This window comes from Mauremys reevesii, linkage group 2 (assembly GCF_016161935.1).
Source record: "Mauremys reevesii isolate NIE-2019 linkage group 2, ASM1616193v1, whole genome shotgun sequence".
Taxonomy (NCBI): Eukaryota; Metazoa; Chordata; order Testudines; family Geoemydidae; genus Mauremys; species Mauremys reevesii.
The window spans coordinates 265770713-265795003 of NC_052624.1; the positions used below are offsets into that span (position 1 = coordinate 265770713).

Genomic DNA, 24291 nt, shown 5'->3' on the forward strand with positions numbered 1-24291 from the left:
GATGCACTGGAGAGGTTTTAGTTGGGGGCTGAAGGTGACGGCTAGTGGCGTTCTGTTACTTTCTTTGTTGGGCCTGTCCTGTAGTAGGTGACTTCTGGGTACTCCTCTGGCTCTGTCAATCTGTTTCTTCACTTCAGCAGGTGGGTATTGTAGTTGTAAGAATGCTTGATAGAGATCTTGTAGGCGTTTGTCTCTGTCTGAGGGGTTGGAGCAAATGCGGTTGTATCTTAGAGCTTAGCTGTAGACAATGGATCGTGTGGTGTGGTCTGGTCTGGATGAAAGCTGGAGGCATGTAGGTAAGTATAGCCATAGACACTTTTCCAGGGGAAAGGAGCTGAGACGCTTCAACTTGCCCCATTTGGTCTGCTCTACTATGGTACAGGAGATGACAGAACAAACAGAAGCAGCTCAGTTAGGAGGTCCCATTCAGGGCTGAAGAGCCCCAGAAATTTTGGTCCCTCTAAGAGGAACAGAAGGAGGAAAGAATCTTCTCACTGCTGCATCACCCCCAAAAAAGCTTTAGAAGCTGAGATGGCAGTGGTAAGGCAGGAGTGATGAACTACAACTAAATTTCTATGGCAGAATTCCCACATACAAATGGTTATAGTTCCTGAAGCACCTATGAATGTGTGCACCTTATTAGGTCCTTAAGGTTCTAGGCCTACTATGGAAAAAAGAAACGTTCTTTCTTGGAGAGATTCACTGAATGTTTCAGATTATTCAATACAAATAAATTTGAATGGATTTAGTCTGCCTCATTAAAAAAAAAAAGTTATTTTGCCTCTACAAATTAGGTCTAAGCCTCAGGATACAGGAAAAATTGTAGTAGGGTAAAAGTAAAAAGAGGAAGTTACACCACAATGTGAGTAACAATGGTTCTTCAAGATGTGTTCTCCTACGGGTGCTCCACTGTAGGTGCATCTGTGCCTTGGCACCTCTAATCGGAGATTTTAAGATAGCAGTGTCCGTTCAGCCTGCACATGCACTGTCCCTCCCTCAAGGCTATCTAGCACTGCGCAGACAACCCCCCCTCAGTTCCTTCTCTACTGCAGAACCCCATATTTATTCCTGGGGGAATCCTGCGCCACTGTGCAATGCAGTATTTGCACAGAATTCCATGTTTTTCCTGCAGAATTGGATCCGCAGAGCTTCTGGCTGCCATTAGGGACCACTGAACTTTGCAGAGCCCAGCTTGCAGTGAGCAGAGCACCCAGCTCAGCGGGGATGAAGGCTCTGCAAGCTCTGACTGCCTTGCTTGATCTTCATTTTCCAGGGGATGGGAGAGGATCCAGGAGAACCAGCTCTGGCAAAGGGCGAAGAAAGGCATGGCTACACCACATCACGTCCCCAGAGGGGACAGTAAGGAAGCTGTGGGGGAGTAAAAGCTCTGGGAGCGAGGGAAGAGGTGCAGGTGTCTGGGCTTTGGGGCCAAGGGGTGCCCCATAGCTGGGCTCTGGGGGAACGCGAATACAGGCGTCTGGGCTCTGCGGGTCCATGCATCCCTTCCAGCATCCCTCAACTGGAACTGGGTTGTCATAGGGGTTTAACTCTTTACTCCTGGGGGAATCTTTTTTGTTGTTGTGTGTATTGTTGACATACTTGTTAATAGGTATTTTGAAATAAACCAAAATAATTGAAACTGGAATGATTATATGGTGTTATTTTGACACAACATATGCAGAATTCTGCATAATTTCAAAACATTCTGCACATAATTTAATTTTTTGGTGCAGAACTCCCCCAGGAGTACATATTGAGAACTCCGAAGTAGAGGGGAGGAGGGTGGGTTGTGGAGCACCCATAAGGACACACATCTTGAACCATCATTACTGCACAGCTCAGTAACTTCCTCTTCTTGGGAGTAGTGTCCCTATGGGTGCTCCACTGTAGATGACTTCACAGCAGTATCCCCCATGGAGGGCTTGGGCTTCAGAGTGGAATCGGTTACTATAGAGTACTCAAAGGGAGGTCTAGTCAAAGCTCTGAGGTTGGAGCATGTCGTCTCACATGTGGGAAGAGATTCCCAATGCCCTTAAGGAATCTATGTATTGATGGGAAAGTGATCACATAGTATCCCTCTACTTGATGGTGGAAGGCTGTCATGGCCGTGAGGTGTACCTTAAGGGAGCTGGGTGAGTTGACTTTTTGACAGCTAGAACGTAGTCTAAAATCAGAGGGAGGGAGGAAAAGGTTGGGTCTATGTGCTTAGAACGACACCAAATTTGGAATCCTTTCCATTTTTGTAGATAAGTACGTTGAGAGGTCAAACTTTCAGCTGTGTAGCAACACATCTTTCGCCTCGTCAGAACATTCAACCTCTAAGTCCTGGAACTAAGAAAGAGCCAAGCATCGAGGCGGAGGATCTGCAGGTTGGGGTGAAGGATCAGGCTGTCATTTTGAGAGAGTAGATGAAGAATGGGCCAAAGAGGAACCGGAGTACATACTGCCATCTGTTCCAGGTAAGGGAACCAGACTTGTCTTGGCCAGGAGGGGGAAATCAGAATAACTCTTGCTTTATTTCATTGAATTTTCAACAGGATTTTGGCTAGAAGAGGAAATGGGGCGAAGGCATACAAGTACCACCTGTCCCATGGAGGATGATGGTGTCTCCCAGTGAATGGTTCCACAGACTTGACCTGGAGGACATTTCATGTTCTGATAAGTAGCGAAGAGATCTGTAGTCAGGGCTCCCCAAAAGGGTGAATATGTTGCAAAGCACCTCTGAATTCAGTTCCCATTAGTGGTTGTGAGAAAAGTTCTGACAGACTGTTCGCTGTCATGTTCTGTATCCCTGGTGGCTCACATGAGCACATTGTGATGAATGCACCAATTCCAAAAAGTTTGAGTGCTTCTGTGCAGAGGGAGGAAGATCTGGCACCCCTCTGGAGATTTATGCAAAACACACAGGTCATATTGTCCATCATGACCTTTGTGTGGGTATTCTTGATGAATGGCAAAAAGTCCACAGGCATTCCTGACAGTCCTCAGTTCCAAAAGACTGATATGGAGAACTGCTTCTGTGGAGGACCACTTGACTGAGGTCTCATTGCTTTCTCCATCAAGTAATTAAGCCTTGGTTCCTGACTCTCTCAAATTCTCGGGGGAAAGGAGCAGCAGATGCTGCACTTGGCTGAGATATGCGCCTCACCTAGGCAGTAGAAGCAGCACTGACATAGATAACTCACAGGGGAAGAAAAAAAAGAAAAAAAAGAAAAAGAGCAAGAAGCACAGTTCTTAAATCCTGGAACCCTGGGCATAATCCCAGACTCTTCAGAGGGGAAAAATTCCCCAGAGTGGGGAACAAAGGAGAAACAACTATCTAACTACACTATACCAGAAAAATACTAGTACACAGTATTTACAATATATTTATAGAAATGATGAAGTAGACGGGAGATAAGTATACTGAGGATTCAGGCTCAGACCGTGCAGCAGTAAGAAGGAACTGGAGAGGCATTAGGATGCCTTTTATGCTCTCAGTTTGGAGTACGAGGACAGCTATTGCGCATGTATGGACCAACAGCCACTGCTTGCCAAAAAAATCAAGACTCAGGAGCATGGTGCACATGCATACCCAGGTGTGAAACAAACAGAGACCATCACTCAAAGAAAAATTGTAACATCATGCTTTGAAAGGAATCAAGTAAATACATATTATCACCATATCCAAACAAACTTGGCGAGAGAGAGAACTGGAGCCTGAAGCTAATTTACTATGTTTTGAATGCATTCCTACCAGAAATAAGATCTTTATATTAGGAACCTACATTTAAAAAGTTTAAGGGTCATAGTAAACACTGTATTAATAACTAACACTACTAAGAGCTTTTAAATATGTGGTTCCAAAATTTAACAAGTCCTTTTATGAATTAAAATCTGGACTATAACTGATCTTTTCTAGGATTTAATGGAAAGCAAAAATAGAAGGCCACCACCATTTTCATCGGGGAAAAAGCAAGCACTATAATTATTTTAATCTTCAATTAACCAATGCCAGTTATAGCGAGTTATCTTATTTAACCCTACTTCAGTGTTCAGAAAATAGAACGTATACATACTTTAAGTTCTTCATAGTCCACAATAAGAGGGGAAGCTGGCTCAGTGAGGATCTCTATGGCTTTCTCAGCACTGATGAGCTGCTGCTGTTCTACTTGAGAACGTCTACAACGGGTCATACGAAGTACACACACATCTAGGATGAAAAATTAAACTTTAAAATAAGGATTTCTCTCAAATTATCTGGATTAATTCATAGACCAAAGATCCAACAGTTCTGTTGAACTAGACTAGGGTATCATCTCTCTGGAGCGTCAAAGGCAGGGCTTCAAAATGGAAATTGCATTGCCCAGTGATTTCCTATTACTTGCATTTCCCAGTTTGAGATGTTTGGTTTTGTGCTTCTTTTCCAATACACACAAGATACAGTTCAGACTTCACCATGCCACGTCCCAAAAACCCCTCTCTAAATAAAAGCATCTAAAGTTGTAATGAAATGCTAAAATCTTATTAGCTGATTAATCATAAATTCTTAACTGTAACATCTTACAAACTTAACTATAGACATGGATTTCAAAGCAGACAATGTAAAAAATCACTCAAATGGTTTCTCAAATGGGGAAGACTGGGTAGAAAATCATAATTAGGTAACATTTATAGGCACACGCAAATTGCCATATTGAATCAGATCCACAGTCCATCTACTCCAGTATCGAACACTGGATACTTCAGAGGAAGGTGCAAAACACTTACAAGAGGCAGATGTAGGATAAGTCACACCTCCCCACCCCCAATTAATTCCTAGCAGTTAAAAAACTATTTAAATACTGGAGCATAAGACTTAATATCTCTTCCAAGGATTGTTAGCATTAACTATAACACCTCTGGATATTCCTATTATCCATAAGAGTGTCTAATCTCTTTTTGAATCTAGCTAAGTTTTTGGCCTCAACAACATCCTGTGACAATGGAGTTCTACAGTTTAATTGCATACTGTTTGAAAAAGTATCTGCTTTCAAGGTAAACAAACAATCAGTCTCTTCAATTTCTCTTTATATATGAATTTTTCCATGCCCTTAATAATTTTTAATCACCTTTTTCAGAACCCCATAGTCTATAATTTTTTTTTTAGATGGCATGACCACCACTGCACACAGTATTCTAGAGCAGTGCTTCTCAAACTTTTTGATACCAGGGACCTGCTTGCTGCTTTTCTAAACTGTGTCAGGGAAATCTTAGGCACCAGTGCTGGTCTATGGACCAGTCGTTGAGAAACACTGTTTTAGAGGTGACTGCACTGTTGAGTTATATAATATTTTCCATGTTAATTCTCCACCCCATTCCTAATGCATCCTAATATCTTGTTTGCTTTTCTGACTGCAGCTATACATTGAGCAGAGGTCTTCACTGAGCTGTCCACAATGACAACCAGGTCCCTTCCCAAGGTGATAATTAATTTAGAAAACTATAAAGGTATACAAGTAGTTAAAAGTTCTCTGATGTGCCTCAATTTGCACTTATCAGCAAAAAACAGTTACTCACCTTCTCCTAACTGCTGTTCTTCGAGATGTGGTGGTCATGTCTATTCCAACCAGGTTGTGCGTGTGCGCCGCGTGCACGCCAGCTGGAAGATTTTTCCCTTTGCAGCATCCATAAGGTTGGCCTGGGCACCCCCTGGAGTTGCGCCTTCATGGTGCCCAATATAGGGCCCTGACGACCCTCCATCTCCCGTTCCTTCTTGCCGGCTACTCCGACAGAGGGGTAGGAGGGTGGGTATTGGAATGGACATGAACACCACTTCTCAAAGAATAGTTACAAGAAGGTGAGTAACCATTTTTCCTTTGAGTGATTGTTCATGTCCATTCCAACCGGGTGACTCACAAGCCAAAGTTTAGGAGATGGGGTTGGAGTCATCTACTGATTGGAGCACAGCTCATCCAAAGGCCGCATCGTCTCCGGCCTGTTGTGTGATAGCCTAGTGCATCGTAAACGTGGACCATGTTGCCGCTCTGCAGATTTCCTGGGTGGGGACCTGCGCCAGGAACGCGGCTGAGGAGCCCTGAGCCCTGGTGGAGTGAGCAGTAATTGGCAGGGCAGTCACCTTCACCAGGTCATAACACTCCCGAATGCAGGGTGTGATCCACAATGAGATGTGCTGGGATGAGTCAGGGAGGCCCTTCATTCTGTCTGCCACTGCTATGAAAAGCTGGACAAACTTGCGGAACAGCTTAGTCCTCTATATAGAAGGCCAGCGCCCCACGTACATCCAATGAGTGAAGCCTAGACTCCCTATCGCAGGAGTGTGGCTTGGGGTAAAACACTGGGAGGAAGAGGTCCTGGCTCATGTGGAACTGGGAGACAACTTCAGGGAGAAATGCCAGATGAGGCCTGAGCTGGATCTTATCCTTATAAAAAATTGAAAGGTGGCTCAGATGTAAGGGCCCTGAGCTCTGACATTCTCCTAGCTGAGGTTATCGCCACGAGGAATACCACCTTGTAAGAGAGAAAGCAGGGAGCACGTTGCCAGTGCTCAAATGGAGGGCCTGTAAGCCTGGTGAGGACCAGGTTAAGGTCCCAAGCCGGGACAGGCTGATGCATTTGCAGGAAGAGTCTGTCGAGGCCTTTGAGGAAACCGCTGACTATAGGGTTTGCGAAGACCGAGAAGTCGTCTGCGCCCAGATGGAAGGCAAAGATGGCAGCCAAGTGGACTCTTATTGACAAGGACAGGTCCCGTTGTTTAAGGTGAAGGAGGTAGTCCAGTATGAACGGTATGAGAGTGAGCACTGGTGACTAACTGCATTGCTCCGACCAGAGAGAGAACCTCTTCCACTTGGCAAGGTACATTGCCCTCGTAGAGGGCTTCCTATTGCCATGGAGAACTTGCCTGACTTGATCCGAGCAGGTCAGTTCCACAGTATTTAGCCATGGAGCATCCAGGCCGTGAGGTGGAACGACTCTAGGTTCGGGTGCTGGGACCAATGACAAGGTGAGCAGGGTTGCTGTAGACATTTCCAGGAGCGATGTAAACCAGTGCTGGCGTGGCCATGGTGGAGCGATCAGTATGACCCAGGCCCAGTCCCTGCGAATCTTGAGTACCACCTTGTGGAACAGCGGTATCAGTGGGAACACGTAAAGCAGGCAGTCCCCCCATAGGAGAAGGAAGGCATCTGTGATGACCCCTGGGCTGTGATTCATGAAGGAGGAGAACAGTTGACATTTCCTGTTGCCGCGTGTGGTGAACAGGTCTACCTGGGGAGAGCCCCAGAGATGGAAAATTGAGCTCACTATATCCGGCCGGAGGGATCACTTGTGGCCATGAAAAGTTCATCTAAGACTATTCACCAACTCGTTCTGTACTTGGGGGAGATACGAAGCCTGCAGGTGTACTCAGTGCTCTACGCAGAAGTCTCACAGTGCGAGGACTTCCTGGCACAGTGGAGAGGAGCATGCACCCCCGTTTGTTGATATAAAACATCGCCGTGGTGTTGTTCATGAGGACTGAAATGCACCTGTCAGCTATGTGGGTTCTGAAAACCTAGCACACCAAGTGCACCGCTCTCAGCTATCTGAAATTGATATGCTGAGTGAGGTCCGCCTCAGACCAGAGGCCCTGAGGTCTCCCAAATGAGCTCCCTGGCCCAGATCTGAGGCATCTGTCACTAATGAAAGAGATGGCTGAGGGCTAGTGAAGGGAATTCCCACACAAACCACCTGTGGGTCAAGCCATCACTGAAGGAAGTCCAGTACTGGGCGGGGCAAGGTTACAATGCTGTCCAGAGAGTCCCAGGCTGGTCGATAAACCGACGCCAGCCATGACTGGAGTGGGCGAAGTCCGAGACTGGCACGCTGCACTATGTAAGTGCATGCAGCCATGTGTCCCAGCAGTTTCAGACAGTTCCTTGCTGTGGTCATGGGGAACTGCCTGAGGCCCCATATAATGTCCCCTAGCGACCGGAACCTGGCTTCCAGGAGGTACGCCCTGGCTTGGGTCAAGTCCCGTACTGCACCTGTGAATTCTATCCTCTGCACAGGAGACATAGTGGATTTGGCCTCATTGAGAAGGAGACCTAGTTTGAGGAAGGTCCTTCTTATGAAGCCGACCTGATCCTCCACCTAGGCTCTGGAGCAGCCTTTGATCAGCCAGTCGTCGAGGTATGGGAAAACCTGTATCTGGCAGTTGCACAGGAGCGCCACAATGACAGCCATGAATTTGGTGAAAACTAGAGGGGTGCTGACAGGCTGAAAGGGAGGACGGCAAACTGATAGTGGCCGTTGCACACCACAAATCTGAGGTAACGTCTGTGTTGCCGGAGGGAACTATTGCCATGTAGAAATGTGTGTCCTTCAAGTTGAGGGCGGCATATCAGTCTCCTGGATCCAATGAGGAGATAATGGAGGTTAGTGAGACCATGCAGAACGTGAGCCTTTTTACAAAACTTGTTGAGCAGGTCCAGGATGGGTCTGAGGCCCCCTTGGCTTTTGGTATTAGGAAATACCAGGAGTAGAAGCCCTGGCCCCTTAGCTCCTGAGGAACCTCCTCCACTGCCCCCACTAAGAGGAGGGACTGCACTTCCTGAATTAGAAGTTGCTCATGAGAGGGGTCCTTGAAGAGGGGCAGGGAAGGGGAGTGGAGGGGCAGAAGGGCACAAAATTGGATGGAATATCCCCTCTACCGTGCGGAGCACCCAATGGTCTGAGATGATATGGGTCCAGGCATAGTAGGAAGGGGATAGATAGGATGAGAAGGTAAGAGGGGATGGATCCAGAATCCGAACTGGTGAGCCATCCTCAACTGCACCTTCAAAAGGAGGGTCTGGGCCTGGGCGGAGATTTGGGCTGACCAGAGTTCTACCCCGAGGGATGCTGCCTCCTCATAGCACTCCTGCTTCGCCTACGAGGCGTGTCCTGGTGGTTCTGCAGCCGGCAGGCTCATGGGGCAGGCTGAGGGCGAAAAATGCTTGCCCTGGGTAGCCAGTGCGTGAAGCCCCAGAGAGTGCAGATGGCCCTAGAGTCCTTCAAACTGTGAAGTCTCTTATCAGTTTTTTCAGAGAAGAGGGACAAGCCCTTAAAGGGGAGGTCCTGTATAGTCCGTTGGACCTCGTGTGGCAGCCCAGAGACCAGCAGCCAGGAACCCTGTCTCATCACCACCCCCGTAGCCACAGTGTGGGAGGCTGCGTCCACCACATCTAAAGCCACTTGCAGGGAGGCCCGGGAGACCAACTTCCCTTCCTCCCCCAGTGTGGAGAACTCCACACGAGAGTCAGTCTTGTGGCAGGAGCTCTGCAAACTTGGCCATCGCAGAGCAGGTATTGTGCCCATATCTGCTTACAATGGCCTGCTGGTTAGCTATGCGGAATTGCAGGCCCCTTGACAAATAGGCCTTCCTGCCAAACAGGTCCAGTCTTTTCACCTCCCTAATTTTTGGAGTAGAGCCTTGGAAACTCTGGCACGCCCTCTGATTGGCCGCATCGACCACCAAAGAGTCTGGGGGAGGGTGGATATATAGATGTCCATACCCTTTAGATGGTACAAAATAGCGCTGTTTGGTTCTCTTGGCCTTAGGGGCCAGAGAAGAGGGAGTCTGCCAGAGATTTTGTTGTGTCCACTACTGTTTTTATCAGTGGCAGGGCAACCCTCAATGGATCCAAGGGAGCGAGGATGTCCACAACAGGGTTTGACTCCTCTGCCATCTCCTCTGCTTGTATCCCCAGGCTTTGGGCAGCCTGTCGCAGAAGCTCCTGGAGGACTCAATTGTCCTTGAGAGCTGGGGCCACATATCTCCATGACCATTTCATCCGGTGAGGACGAGGAGAAGACTGGCAGTGGACCTTGCTCACTAACCTCAGCACCCTTTGGGTCCCTTGGACACAGTATTCGAGAGGCTGCGGTGCTGCTGGTGGGAGACTCGGTACCACAGCCAGTACTGGGGTTGCTAGGTCTGGCAGCTCCAAGCTCGTCAGTGCCGGAGCTGGAGCCCTCGGTAGTGCCGTTGACTGGAGGGTTGGTGCCAGAACTGGTTGTAACAGTGGGGCTGTCACTTCAGTTGACGGTGGTATCGGTGGTGCTTGCGGGGAAAAAGGACACCAAAGACACTGATGCTGACTGGGATCTTGGACCTGACTCTGGCTGTATGCCCAGGGTGTCCAAAAAGGCCATTGGGAGGATGGTTGCCACTACTGTGGCCACGGTGCTGAGTAGGGTTGGTGGCTCCAGCATGACCTGGACCTCCTGCTCCTTGATCTGCTGGAGTGATAAGAGTCTGACTCTGACTCTGAGGTCTCTGAATAGGAGGACCATGGAGGAGCAGTACCCTGGGTCACCAGTGAGCGGTGCCAAGCATCCGGGAATCAGTGCAGTTCCTCTGTCTGTGCAAGCCATGCTGGGGATGGAGGACGGCAGGACATCATCGCCCGTTTGCCCCTAGAGTGAAAGGGGGTGTGTGCGGTCACCAGCGACTTATCCCTCCTCTGAGGGGAGGATGGCACCGGAAGGCACATCAGGTCCCTGGCAGCCTCGAACACCTCTAGCGGCGATGGTAGCTGCAGGTTGTTGCCTTGGAGATCTGGGGACCAAGGAGGGTTCTGACTCGACTGGACCCCAGCCGGGGCAGGAGTCAGTGATACCCTGGAAGGCTCCAGGGAAGAGGCAGTCTGTCTTGAGTCACTCATGGACGGTGCTGACCCCTGGGGTTTTGACAGAGGGCCCCAACCCCTCTTCTGCTGCTTCTTGTTTAACGGCACCGGGGATTGAGATCAGTGCCGAGCCGAGGCTGGCTTCTTATGGCCCGAGCCATAGCGGTGCTGAGGATCCTTAGAATCCTTGGTTGGTGCAGGTTTGCACACCGTCGGCGCCAGAGCACCGTGCACTGATGAAATACTGAGCACCGGTTCGGCTGGTCCTGGGTTGGAGTGTGGCCGTAGCACTGCCTCCATTAACAGAAGTTTAAGTCTCTGTTGCCGGTCTTTGAGGGTTCTGGGATGGAAACCCTTACAGATTTGGCACTTTTCTTTCTGGTGACTCTCTCCGAGGCACCACAGACAGGAAGAGTGAGGGTCACTCTTCGGCATAAACTTGCCTCAGTCCTCATGGAACTTGAACCCTGGAGACCTTGGTATACCGCAGAAGAGGAAAAACATGGTCAGGGGGGAGAGGGAACCCCCACAAAACTAACTACTTCTATTGAAGAAATAACTATTAACTAAGAAAACTATTTACACGGTATGCTATAAGACACTACTAAAGTGCTTGCTACAGGAGTGAGCGATGTTCTAGATAGCCATCACCAGCGGAAAGAAGGAACTGAGGGGGATGGAGGGTCGGCAGAGCTTATACTGGGCGCCATGAAGGTACGACTTCAGGGGGCGCCCAGGCTAACCCTACGGATGCTGCTAAGGGAAAAAAATCTTCCAGCTGGCATGCATGCAGCGCACACACCCCTGCTTGGAACAGACATGAACAATCACTTGAAGAATGAAGAATTTTGTTTGCCATCTTGTTGTCTACTCTCCTAGCTTGATAAAGCCCCTCTGAAGTTCCTCATAATCTATTCTCAACTTGACTAACCTAAATAACTTGTCTTATGTGCAAGTTTTGCTACCTCACTGCACACAAACATTAATAAATAAATATAGTATATAATATGGGACCTAGTATGGAACCAGGATGCACCCTGCAGTTAACCTTTCACCATGGATGAAATCTGACCCTTTAATCCTAGTCTTTGTTTCTGGTCTCTTAAGCAGTTTTTGATCTATGACCATACTTTCCCTCAACCCACTCACTATTTAATTTCTTCAGTAGACTTGTGTGGTACCTTGTCAACAGCCTTTGAAAAATCAAAAAACGTCAACTGGTTTCACTTTATCCACTACTTTATTGACACTTTTTTTCAAATTATTTTTTCAATCAATATACCACCTATAGATCTAAGACTTTACTGGTCTGAATTCCCCAGATCACTGCTTGTGCCTCTTCAATATAGACAACATTTGCTACCATTCAGTTTGCTAGTGCAGTAGCTGTTTGGTGGGTGTGAGTGTGAGAGACACTCTGCATATTTTTGTTAGCAGCTCAGTCACTTCACACTTATACTCCGGATTTTGTCCAGTCAGACACCTGGGATATAGCAATCAGTTATGGACAAGAAAGAGAAAGAGGGAAAAACTCAGTCCCCCGCTTCTTCCTAAAAATTAGTGCCCTTGGAACTATCATTTGGAACACTGTACTTCCAAAGGATACTTATGACAGGTTCAGCATGCAGTTCTTATCAAATTTTATAAAAGATGTTGGTGCTGGATATATAAGAAAAATGAGGGAGGAAGTAACGTATGTGGATTTTAATTAAGCATTTCATTGAAATCACTCAAAACTCTCTCAATACCACCACTTGCCTGGACATGAGCAATACTGGATAAATTGGAATCTGGTAAAAGGACTACACACAAAGGGCTATTACAAATGACCAGTTATCAGGATGACAGAAATGTTTCTAAAAAGATAACTGAAAAAGGATCTAGGAAGGAGGATAAACAGGTTATTAATAAAATAAAATATATTAATTTGGGAAGAGATGCAAACATTTTTGAAGGCCAATAAAGATAAAGGAATCTAGGAGAAATTAATAAAAAGTGGATAGGAAAACAGTGAGATTTCAACTTGAAGAAACACACACAAATACATCTGAAGATGCTAATCTGACAGTAAAAAATTAAGCTGCAGCAATAGAAGAAAAAATTAAACTGGACGCCTCAAAGAGGCAAATTAGACATGTCAGAAGAGGCAGGGTAAGAGCGGATGGCAAATTAGATAGGAGTTTGCAGAGTGATATGGCAGCATAAGAAAGGTAAGGCAAGTGTGAAAAGAATACAAAGGCATCACATCACAGGACAGAAAGATAACAGTCCCATCTCTGGTACAACTCCACCTGGGATATCTGATTTAATTCTGGGCACCTTATCATCAGGAAAATACTAATATAGTAAAAGGAACTGAATGAAGAGCAACAGATGATTAGGTACAGCTAGAAGGACTGATTTAAGAGGAAAGACTGGAAAGTTAAACAACGTTAAACTGAGGGGTTGGCTACACTTGTCACTTACAGTGCATTAAAGGAGCCCTGAGCACACTAGCTCACTACCCGTCCACACTGGCAAGGCACATAGAGCGCTCATGAATAGAGCGCTCCTGGTACGCCACCTCGGTGAGTAGAATAACGTTTGATGCGCCCCTGCTGGAGCACCCCAGCGTTAGTGTGAATGAGGTGTTGCATTACTACGCTCTGATCAGCCTCTGGAAACATCCCATAATCCCCTTAAGTCAAGTGGCCACTCTTAATTGTTTTGAAAGCTCTGTTTGACGAGACAAAGCAACCATTACTGTGGAATGGTGTGTGTGTGTGTGTGTGTGTGTGTGTGTGTGTGTGTGTGTGTGTGTGTGTGTGTGTGTGTGTGTGAGAGAGAGAGAGAGAGAGAGAGAGACACACACACACACGAGAGGGGGAAGGGGGAGATCTGCTGCTGTCTGAACTCACGAGACAGTATGCTGACATGCTCTCAGCCCCCCAAAACCCACTCTCTCCTCCCCACATACACACAACACACTCCCTGTCACACTCCACCCCACCCCACTTGAAAAGCACGTTGTAGTCACTTGCATGCTGGTATAGCTACCACAATTCACTGCTCTCTCTGGCCATTGCAAGAGCTGCTAATGTGGCCATGCCAGTGCGCTGGCAGCTGTCAGTGTGGACAGACTACAGCACTTTCCCTACTGTGCTCTACGAAGGCCGGTTTAACTCAAAGCACTCTACATCTGCAAGTGTAGCCATGCCCATAGTTGGCTAAGTGATGACAAGAGATTGGCCTGGTTGGAACATTTATAAAAATATTTGAAGGATATCAACATTAAGAATGGAGAAGCATTTAGAATAATAGAAATATAAAATAAAGGATGAAATTGAGAAGTTTAAAATTAATAAGTGTACAATAGGAAACAATATTTCATTAATAAGAAGAGGGGATCAATGAGCTATTAGGTCTTTTCATCTCTAGATTCTGTGACTGTTCACTTACCATTGCAATCTCTCTCTTCAGAGTTTTCCATTATTTGAGAATTGGGAATTTCTCCATTACATCTTTCACTTTCCCTTCTTAGTTCTAAAAGTACAGGAGTCTTATTGGTTTCCTTTTCAGATCCATGCTTAGCATGGTCACAGATGGCTCTCTCTTTCCTACCTTCTGCCTCAGATTTGTTTTCACAACCATTTGTCTGCCGTTCCTGAAGAGCAGTTTCCTCTTCCTCCACTGAAGAATCACGTGTGACCTCAGCTTCAGTCTGATCCACACTGGAGTCATGATTTTCCAGCAACACTTCTCCATCACTCTCAATTTCATCTTGCTCTTCCTCTGGAATTTTGTTCTCTTTATTGAACTGAAAAATCTTCCTCCTCTTTTTTATACTACCCAAGGACCACCTATTCTTTCTGCGAGGTTTTTTCTTTGATAAAGCTACAAAAAAGAGTTACACACACAAAAAGAGTAACCCCAAAATCTGTCAAAATCAGTTTTTAAAATTGATATCTACATCCCAAGTCTTTCTTACTTGATGAGCAAGAAAAATGACCAAAGAAAGAGAAGGTTACTCACCATGCTCAGTAACTGAGGTTCTTCGAGATGTCTCCCCCTATGAGCGCTCTACTGAAGGTGCATCAGTTTCCTCTGTGCCTGGGATTGGAGATCTTCGGTAGCAATGCCCATTGGGCTGTGCAAGTGCTCCTCCCCATCTCGTGCAGTGGATGGTATCTATATATAGCACTGTGCAGTCCAATTGCCCTCTGTTCCTTCTCTACCACAGTAAACTTACCTTTGAGCTCTAAAGCAGAGGGGAGGAAGGCAGGTAGTGGAGCACCCATAGGGACACACACATCTTGAAGAACTTCAGCTACTACACAGGGTGGGTAACCTTCTCTTATTCTTCAAGTAATGTCCCTATGCGTGTTCCACTGTAGGTGACTGGGACTGGGGCTTCAGAGTGGCGTCCAATAAGGAGAAGAGGACGACAGTGCATCATATGGGTACTGCTATCAACAATCTCCAATCCCAGGCACAGAAGGTGCTGCCACACCTACAGTGGAGCACCCATAGGGACACTACTCAAAAGAAGAATGTAAGTATTTTAATGCTAGACCGGTCTTGACAAGTCACAGGTTTGCTATTAGATTTAAAAGCGTTAAAAAAGTTAATTATGCAATAGCATTCACAAAAGTTATCAACTTAAAATTATGGGGGGAGAATTCTTATGTTATTAAATTATATGTAGTGACAAACAAAATAAGCACTTTACAAAAACACTGAATAAGACCCATTCTCTGGCACAAACAGTTTATGCCACTGTCAAGACAAAAAATTGAGACCACTATTCAGGTAACCGCAGATGTAGATAGATCGTTAACAAGACAACCAAAATCAGAACATATCATGGAGTAGGTGGTTTTATGGACTGATTTGAAGAAGTGACTGCAACTGTACAAGGTTCAGGAGTCGTCCTACTGGACACTTTCCAGATTGTATATGAAACTCTACCCTTATCTTGCTACTTATCTTGCATGGAATGGAGTTTGCTTATGTCTTCCATAATGGAAGGACCCTTTGTCTTGATTGAGTGCAATACCAAAGAACATAGGTGAAATCCTGGTCCCAGTTAAATGAATGGGAGTTTTGCCATTGGACTTCAGTGAGCCCAGGATTTCACAATATATCGTCTAATCTGGTTTAGACCTAAACTGAACTGGAAGCTAACCTTATTTGTACTTCAAGTCCTTTTCACAGTGTAGGGAAAAGGTGGTGAACATGAAACTGTTTTCCCTTCAGACATCTACAGCTTATGCTCCCACATTCATTTGCTTATTTTGCAGCTGTTTAGTTGTTCTTGTTTGGAGTTACAGTAAGAAGCGGAGACTTGCCTTACAGGGAATATTATGGCTCATATTTGGGGGAGGCTTGGGGGAGGAGAGGAGAGAAAGGTCATGGCAGGGAAGAAAAGGATTAAGGCTGTCTCCAACTGAAAGAAAGATTTGAGAAGTCTTCAGAAACTGTTAAAATGGAAAATCTTGTTTTAAGTATGGACATGTTTGGTCAAATTGTGAAAAAGAGTCTTATTAAGAGACTACTTGCCATTAGAAAGGAAAGGTGAGCTGGAATCCAGAGGCATAGCAGGTATCTTCATTTTTTCACTACACTCAAGACCCAATTTCTTACATTCAGATATGGAGCTTTGCTTTGGCATCACATAATAGTAAGATGGAGCATATTTTGAAGAGCTGCAACCTTGAAATGAAAAACAGTAAAGGATTGTCTCTTTCTTGATACAGATATTTAGACAAACTTTATTATCTCTGGCATTAAGCACACACCTCTTTTCTTGCGAGACTCCTGAATTTCTTCACACAGTTGTTCAAAGTCTTCATCCATTTCTTCCTTAACTATTGCATATGCTGTATCTCTCAGAGTACAGGCTCTATGTCTGATGAGACGATCTGAAAGTTAATGGACAGAACTAAATACTTTCCAACGTTATTTGCTTTCATCACAGACAAAAGTTCAACTCTTCACTATTAATTACATTTGTGTTTTGAAAAGATTGTTTCAGTTTATAATTTTAGCATAACATATTATGTAATAGGGCAACGTAGAAAGGATAGCAAAAATTAAACCAGAAGAAAATGCTTCAGGCACAAAGTTTAACACAACAATACTTAAAATCTAGTCAGCAATGTTCCCTAGTGGACATTTAAGTTATTTAATCCACAATATTAAAGCTACAGTATTGTTACCCTATACATTTTTAAAGGTTGTTTACAGTAATGGAATAAAATGAATCCTCACCTCCTGGGTCTCTATCTGGATTGTACTCTAAAGCATTGCTACAGATTAGATCAATATCTCTCAGATAGTCTCTTGCAGTCAGATATTGATGCAGGTCAATTTTACAGATAACTGTTGAAAGATCCATTGGCTGTTTGATAACTGTGACATAATCGGGTACCTACAAATGAAATATAAAAATGTGTTCAAAAGTTTTGTAATTAAACTTTCTTCGCAGCTGACAAATTAAGGATCATACACCCTCAGTTAAATGAGTTGCTCCAAACAATGCTGAGTATATATGCTGTTTGTCTGCAGAAGTTATTCAGATTTGCTATGAGGTTTCTTGAAAATGGAAGTTTTGATATCATGTTATATACAGTTTCCAAGTTCTTATTTGCACTGAAGATTAAATCTGGTGTTATTTTGCCATATATTCTTGTTGTATTGTAATGGTTTCATTGTTACTTATTTCTAAACCTATAGTTGTCATCTAATTGAGATGCAGTATACTTGATCTGACAGATTTTTATCAGACATTCAAAGTTTTAACCCTTCTCTCCCTCTAACTATATTTCTAAGTTCAATTTTCTTCTGTCAAGAGTTGCAAGTGGCTCCCATCATTTCATAAAAGTGAAAAAAAAAACAAAACACACAACTAAACCAATTACCTTCATCACTCTCGAGGGAAACTAGATATTGTAATACCTAGCTCAGCAATGAGATTCCCCTCAGCTTCTCTCATAGACTCTAAGGCCAGAAAGGACCATAATGATCCTTTAGGCGGACCTCCTGCACAAAACCTTACCCACCCACTCTTGTAATAGAGGACTCATAACCTCTGGTTAAGTTACTGAAGTCCTCAATCTTTATTTGAAGATTTCAAGTTACTGAGAATCGACATTTTACTCTAGTTTAAGCCAGCAAATGACCGAGGCCTCACATGCAGAGGAAGGTAAAATCCCCCAGGGTCTCTGCCAATCTGACCTAGGGGGAAATTCATTCCTGACCCCAAATATGGTGATCAGTTAGACTCTGAGCATATGGGCAGGACCTACCATACACCTGGGAAAGAATACTCTGTACTAACTCAGAGCCATCCCCATCTAGTGTCCCATCTCCAGCAGTTGGGGATATCTGCTAACAGCAGTCACACATAGTATGATGAGATGCCTACAGTAGCAGATAGCCTATCCCCTCCATAAACTCATCAAGCGGTCTTGAAACAAGTTGTTTTTTTGCTCCCAATACTCCCCTTGGAAGGCTGTTTCAGAACTTCACTCTTCTGATAGTTAGAAATCTTTATCTAGTTTCAAGCTTAAAACTTATTGATGGCCAGTTTATATCCATTTGCTCTTGTGCCAACATTGGCCCTTAACTTAAATAACTTCTCTTCCTCTAGTATTTATCCATCTCATGTATTTATAGACAGCAACCACATCTCCCCGCTCAGCCTTCATTTGTCCTCTTATAAGGTAGGTTCTCTATTCCTCTGATCAACCTAGTAGCCCTTTTCTGAACCTGTTTGAAGTTTGAATTAATCTTTTTTAAACATAGGAGACCAGAGCTGCACACAGTATTCCAGATGAGGTATCACCAGTGCCTTGTAGAAGGGTAATAACACTTCCTTATCTCTACTGGAAATATCTCATCTGATGCATCCTAGGATTCCATCAGCCCTTTTCACAGCTGCATCACACTGGAGGCTCATAGTCTGTAATCGACTAATACACCCATGTCTTTCTCCTCTGTCGCTTCCAACGGATACATCCCCAGCTTATAGTACAAATCCTTGTTGAGTCTCGAAGTGCATATCCCACCTGGAACATACTCATGGGGGAATTCTGCGCTATTGTGCAATGCAGATTTGGGGGAAATTAATTAATATTCTGTGCAGAATTTCCTTTTCCTCCCACAGAAATGGTCTGCAGAGCTGCTGGCTGCCACTAGGGGACACTGGACAAGGCAGAGCTCAGCTCATGAATAGACCACACTGCTGGGGGCAGGGGGCGGTACCTGCAGGGCTGCCTGCAGCTGTAGTACCCCAGCACACCCTTAAGGAAGGGGGCAGCATGCAGCAAGCTCCCTACAAGCCTGGGACCCAGCATCAGGCTGTTTCTCCTTCTGGATCCTGAGCTTGGGGGTGGGGAGGAAGGTGGGAGGGCAGGGGGCATTGGTTTGCAAGTGTCTGGGCTGGGGCGGGGGGGGGGGGGGAATTGGCTCTGGGGGGTGGACCGTGCAGGTGTCTGGGCTGGGGGGCACCCCACAGCTGGGCTCTGGGGGCCAGGGGGTGTGGGTGTCTGTCCCCCATGCTGGGCTCTGAGAGGGAGGGGGCAGAGAAACAGGAACTAGGTTGTCGTAGGGGTTTCCTTAACTCTCTATTCCTGGGGGAATTTGTCTCGGTATTGTTACAGGCATAACTGCTGATAGGTATTTTTGAAATAAATTACAACTAGTAATTGAAACTAGTGTGATTATAGTGTTATTTTGACAAATAAACATGCAACATTTTAAAATATTGTGCACAGAATTCCCCCGGGGGTAGGAATTGTACCTGGATTTCAGTATTTGATAGATTAGATCTATTGCATTTTCCTTGTCTAGAAAATTGAGAAGAGAATCTAAGCCCTGGTCTACACTAAGGTCGGGGGTCGAACTAGGGTACGCGAATTCAGCTACGTGAATAACGTAGCTGAATTCGAACTACCCTAGTTCGACTTACTTACCCGTCCAGACGCTGCGGAAGCGAACTCCGCAGCTCCAAGGTCGACTCCGGCAACTCCTCCTGCCGCGGTGGAGTACCGGAGTTCGAACTAGCGCTTCCGGGGTTCGAACTATCGCGTCTAGATCAGACGCGATAGTTCGAACTCCGAGCAGTCGAACTCGCCGCGTCGACCCAGCAGGTAAGTGTAAACGTGGCCTAAGAAATATCAGGTGGTCTGGCATGACCTACCTTTTGTAAAACCATGTTGTATTTTATCCTAGTTACCATCTACTTCTATGTTCTTAGCTACTTTCTCTTTCAAAATTTGTTCCAAGACCTTGCATACAACTCAGGTCAAACTAATGAGCCTGTAGTTTCCCATATAAACCCCCCCCCCTTCCTTTCTTAAATGTAGGTACTATATTTGCAATTCTCCAGTTATAGGGTACAACTCTCGAGTTTACAGACTCATTAAAAATCCTTGCTACTAGGCTTGCAATTTCGTGTGCCAGTTCTTTTAATATTCTTGGATGCAGATTATCTGGGCCACCCAATTTGGTCCCATTAAGCTGATTGAGCTTGACTTCCACTTCAGATATGGTGATTTCTACCTCCATATCCTCAGTCCCATTAGCCACCCTGCCACGGTCCACATGCATTATTCTTATTAAAAACTGAAGCCAAATATTTGTTTAGCTGTTGAGCCATGCAGAGGTTATCTTTAATCTCTACCCCCTCCATGCATAGCAGTTACACTACTTCTTCCTTGTTTTCTTTTTATATATAAGAATCTTACACTATAGGTTTTAATTTCCTTTGCAAGGTCCAACTCTGTTTGGCTTTTAGCAATTCTCATTTTCCCCCTACATTTTCTGATCTCCAAGAAGTAGCTTTCCTTTCTCTCCTACTTCCTCCATTACAGTGGGAGCATTACTGATGTTCTTCATGGTGTTCAGTAGCCCTTAAACTATGCTCCTCTCTCCCTGAAGGATGTACATGTCTGAAGAGTGCTAAGCCATTTGTAGTCGATCTTCCAGCAATAAAGGTAATGAGATCAACTTGTTTCCTCAGTGACACAAAATAGCCACAAACTTGCCATTTACCACCTGCTGAATTTTGGTCCAAAGCAACTCTGGAATTCTGTGTCCACTGTTCTCTTATGTAATATTGTGCTATCTTTCTTTACCAAAGATCTGGATACATTAGAACCACATATGACTTTGAAGAATGCAATGTTTGCCCCTAGTATCATAAAGTTACTATTTGGACTCTATTCACTCCTTAAAAATCACGGTTGCCATTTGAAAACACCGCACTTGCTGCTGAACTTTGAACATGCTAAAACAGATAATGTAGTCTTAACACTTCTGTTGACTGCTGGTTCCACTCTTATTCCCACAGAAATGACTGATGGCCTACTAACAGTGAGGAAAGCTTTGAGTTTTCTTTTTAATTGAAAACAGTATTAACAACTCTCCTCTGAATAAAAGCTATATTCTTTTTACTGCTGTTATATGCATGCCTATACCAAAACCTTTCTGCTGATCAAACTGTGGTGGCAACCAGTTGGAGTTTCAAAAACAAAAACAAACAAACAAAAAAACAAAAACACAAAAAAACAAACAAACAAAAAAACCCACAAGGGTTCATTTTTACTGAATGCTAAATGTTTAGCTCAACCTTAACTTTACCTCATCTAGGTCAACGGGTTTTGTAAATGCTCTGAAACGTTTGTCAATGGCAAGTCGGTGCGTAACATTCCTCAAGAAAATCCTAAGTTCACGTAATGTATCCTCCTCTTGCTCCTCAAGCCGTTTCACCTCCTCTACTGTCAACTGTCGTGGCTCAGGCGGTGGTGCTACTGGAAGGACTTCTAATGCCTGCAAAACTTAAGTCAAAACAGAGGATTTAAGCCAATTTACAGGGTTTAGTTTTTCAATCAATGCATTCTACAACATTCCAATATTTATTTTAGTGAGGTAGAACACAGCTGGTAAAATGATGTTTGTAGCACATCCTAACCTGCTTTCTTTTTTGATACAGGAGGCTTAGCCGCTTGATTCAGAATTAAATCTTCAAAAAATTTCCTTCTTTCTTCATTGTTAGGCAACTGGACATTGAAAACTTCTCCATAATCATCAACAAATAATTCCTGCACCTAAGAGGGGGAAAAAAAGGTTATTTATAAAAGACAAGTCACAGGATTCCTGTGATATCACAAAAAAGTGCATTTTTATACTAAATTGAAGGAGAAACTGAAGAGCACAATACAGAAGCATCAGTGATAAAAGAATTAGTTTCTTGGCTCTAGAAGGCTAGATTCCCTTAATGACTTAAAATTAGGCCTTTGTGGAAGCAGCCACATGTGGAATATGAAAAATTCTTTTCACTTGGCCCCAGATTGAAGACTGTTGTATTAAAGTGCGTCACTGAACTGCAGACTACACTACACTGACAGCTAAACAAACAAAACAAAAAAACCTACCTTAGTGCAGAACCCCCAGTTAAGTTGTATATATTTTTTTAAATCATAAAATTAGATATTTTTAATTACAGGTTACTAATTTTTACTTTTTCTCCATGTCAGTCTTAAATTGCTAATGTGGACATTTTGTACTTGTTTCTTTAGTTTTCTAATTTGTAGAAATTCAGATTCTACATAAAGGTATTTCTTCTACTAAAGTAGTAAACATTTTCACTGAAAGACAAATCCAGGGCCTCATTATCTGTGAGATCACCACAAACTCAAAAAGACAACATTGATAAGCAAATGGCCTGTACTATATTTGCAACCAACACCACCTTCTACAAATCAAGAAAGCTGAAATATTTCAACAAGGCTGTAGTCTTCCATCAGGGTTTGCTGTAATAAGTAATACTATTTTTGGCCATGATATTGACAACACATATACACATGCTTAACTTTAAGCACATAAGTAGTGGAAGTGGATACGGTTGTTTATATGGAGTAATGTTCCATACCTGTCTGAGTGTTGTCAGGGTCAGGGCCTTAATTTTCAATATTTTGGTTGTCTCTCCTGTAACAGCAGTTTTATAAAATTCAAGTAGGATACCCTACCAGTAGGGGCATTAAAACAAAAGCAGCATTTCTAATTCCGTTCCTTCAAAATTTTAAAGTTGCAATAGCACAAATTTTCAAATTAGTTTTCACAAAACCTCAACAAGATTTAAATCAATGACAGAAAAACTACACATGATTTAAAACTTCTTGACTTAAGCCACTGTACCCTGTTTGGTATTCAAGATTTGGTAGGCTACTTGGAATTTTGTTATCCAGAAGACATTTGGGTCTTTTAGTACTGGGAAGGGGCTGCATCTCCTTTGAGTAGGAGCAAATGCAACTTTTAAGTTTAGCGAATGTCTGAAAAAGTGATCTTTGCCTCCTCACTAATCCCAAACAGCAATTAGCTTCCCAATTCACTTTGTCCAATATATACCATTACACCACACCCAAGAGCAATGGATAAGCACATTAGTATGATGATTCTAGTAAAACCAGTATCGGAACAGTTTATACTAATATTTTAAAACTGTCAGACTTCAGTGTTAACACTACATTGTGTTGAATGGAAGGACTTTACTTCTCTGAGAGATACTGTTTCAGAGTATCTACAGGCTCAGTCATTACATTTGTTAGCATTCAGGAGTTTTTCTTCTCAGCTTTTTAAAACACTGATTCTGGAGAACAAACATGTGGCTGCATAATCATATTGTTTATATACGAGTCCTGCAATTACTGAATAAATTTTTTTTGACGTGTAAACACTTAAGTTCCCTTACATAATTTCTCTCCTGACATCTACTGTGAAACAGTATTTTTCTACAAATGAAATCTACCGTAAGCAAGGATATTTGTATTTGCTTCTTGCTATGTTTGCTCAAAAGATCACAATCTTGACAGGTTCATAAACCACCAGATCTAGATTAATATTAAAAAAAGTTATTTGAATTGAAGAGATGAGGATTATATTAAATGCACTGGCAAACAGTACCTCTTCTGGTAGGGCTGCATGATGTACATCTGATGTTGCAAGCAGCAGAACTGGAGCAAATGATGGAATATTCTGTAATAATGTTGTAAATGTAGCTTTCAAAGTGAATCCAACAGTCTCCCACCATAAGTGGACATGTGGAATGTATAATATACTTGGTGCTGTTCTTTTGGCTTCATGGATTAACTAGTAAAAGAAAAGTATTGATTTGGGAATACTGAGAAACACGTTACTAGGTCACTAATAAATAATTAAAGATCAACTAGTCACTCCTATTTCGCAGTTGATATACTAAGCAAGCAACAACTGGGAAAGAACAATTCTTAATACTGAGGCAAGCTTCTACCTTGCGTCGACTATGAAACAAACCCAGTCATAAATTACAGGTGATTTTGTATAATTTTATTACAATTAATAATGTCTTGCCTAGAGTAGAAGAAAAACCAACCAACCAGGATTGAAGCCTATTTGAATATTACTGTAGGCATAACTCTTCCAGAGAGAGGTAGAAACATTAAGAAAACGTGCATTGATGTAGGTCAAGGAATTTTAACAACACTTTGCTCTGGGATTTTAATTACCTTCTTATTGTGCACTGTTTACCAGTGGAGACACCAAGAAAGTGGTATGGGGGAAAGAATTAATTTTTGATGGGATGAGGATAATCATTGTTAGCCTGACAGCATGGATTCTAATGAAAGATCAATGTGTATTTTGG

General features: G+C 43.8%; 1 protein-coding gene across 8 annotated transcripts in view; it reads right to left on the reverse strand.

Annotated features, from left to right (window-relative positions):
* The window catches only part of ATAD2 (ATPase family AAA domain containing 2), an 80627-nt gene that overhangs the window by 6926 nt on the left and 49410 nt on the right, over nt 1-24291 (reverse strand). For 4 of the 8 annotated variants that reach the window (XM_039521250.1, XM_039521251.1, XM_039521246.1 and 1 more), the window contains exons 19-26: nt 23574-23759; nt 21583-21718; nt 21252-21448; nt 16878-17037; nt 16406-16528; nt 16167-16319; nt 14067-14501; nt 4059-4192 (exon numbers count right to left, since the gene is read on the reverse strand). In XM_039521250.1, the coding sequence (XP_039377184.1) occupies nt 4059-4192; nt 14067-14501; nt 16167-16319; nt 16406-16528; nt 16878-17037; nt 21252-21448; nt 21583-21718; nt 23574-23759 (1524 nt within the window). The remainder of the gene's footprint in view (nt 1-4058; nt 4193-14066; nt 14502-16166; nt 16320-16405; nt 16529-16877; nt 17038-21251; nt 21449-21582; nt 21719-23573; nt 23760-24291) is intronic. The other 4 variants (XM_039521248.1, XM_039521247.1, XM_039521249.1 and 1 more) reach the window with 3 other exon arrangements.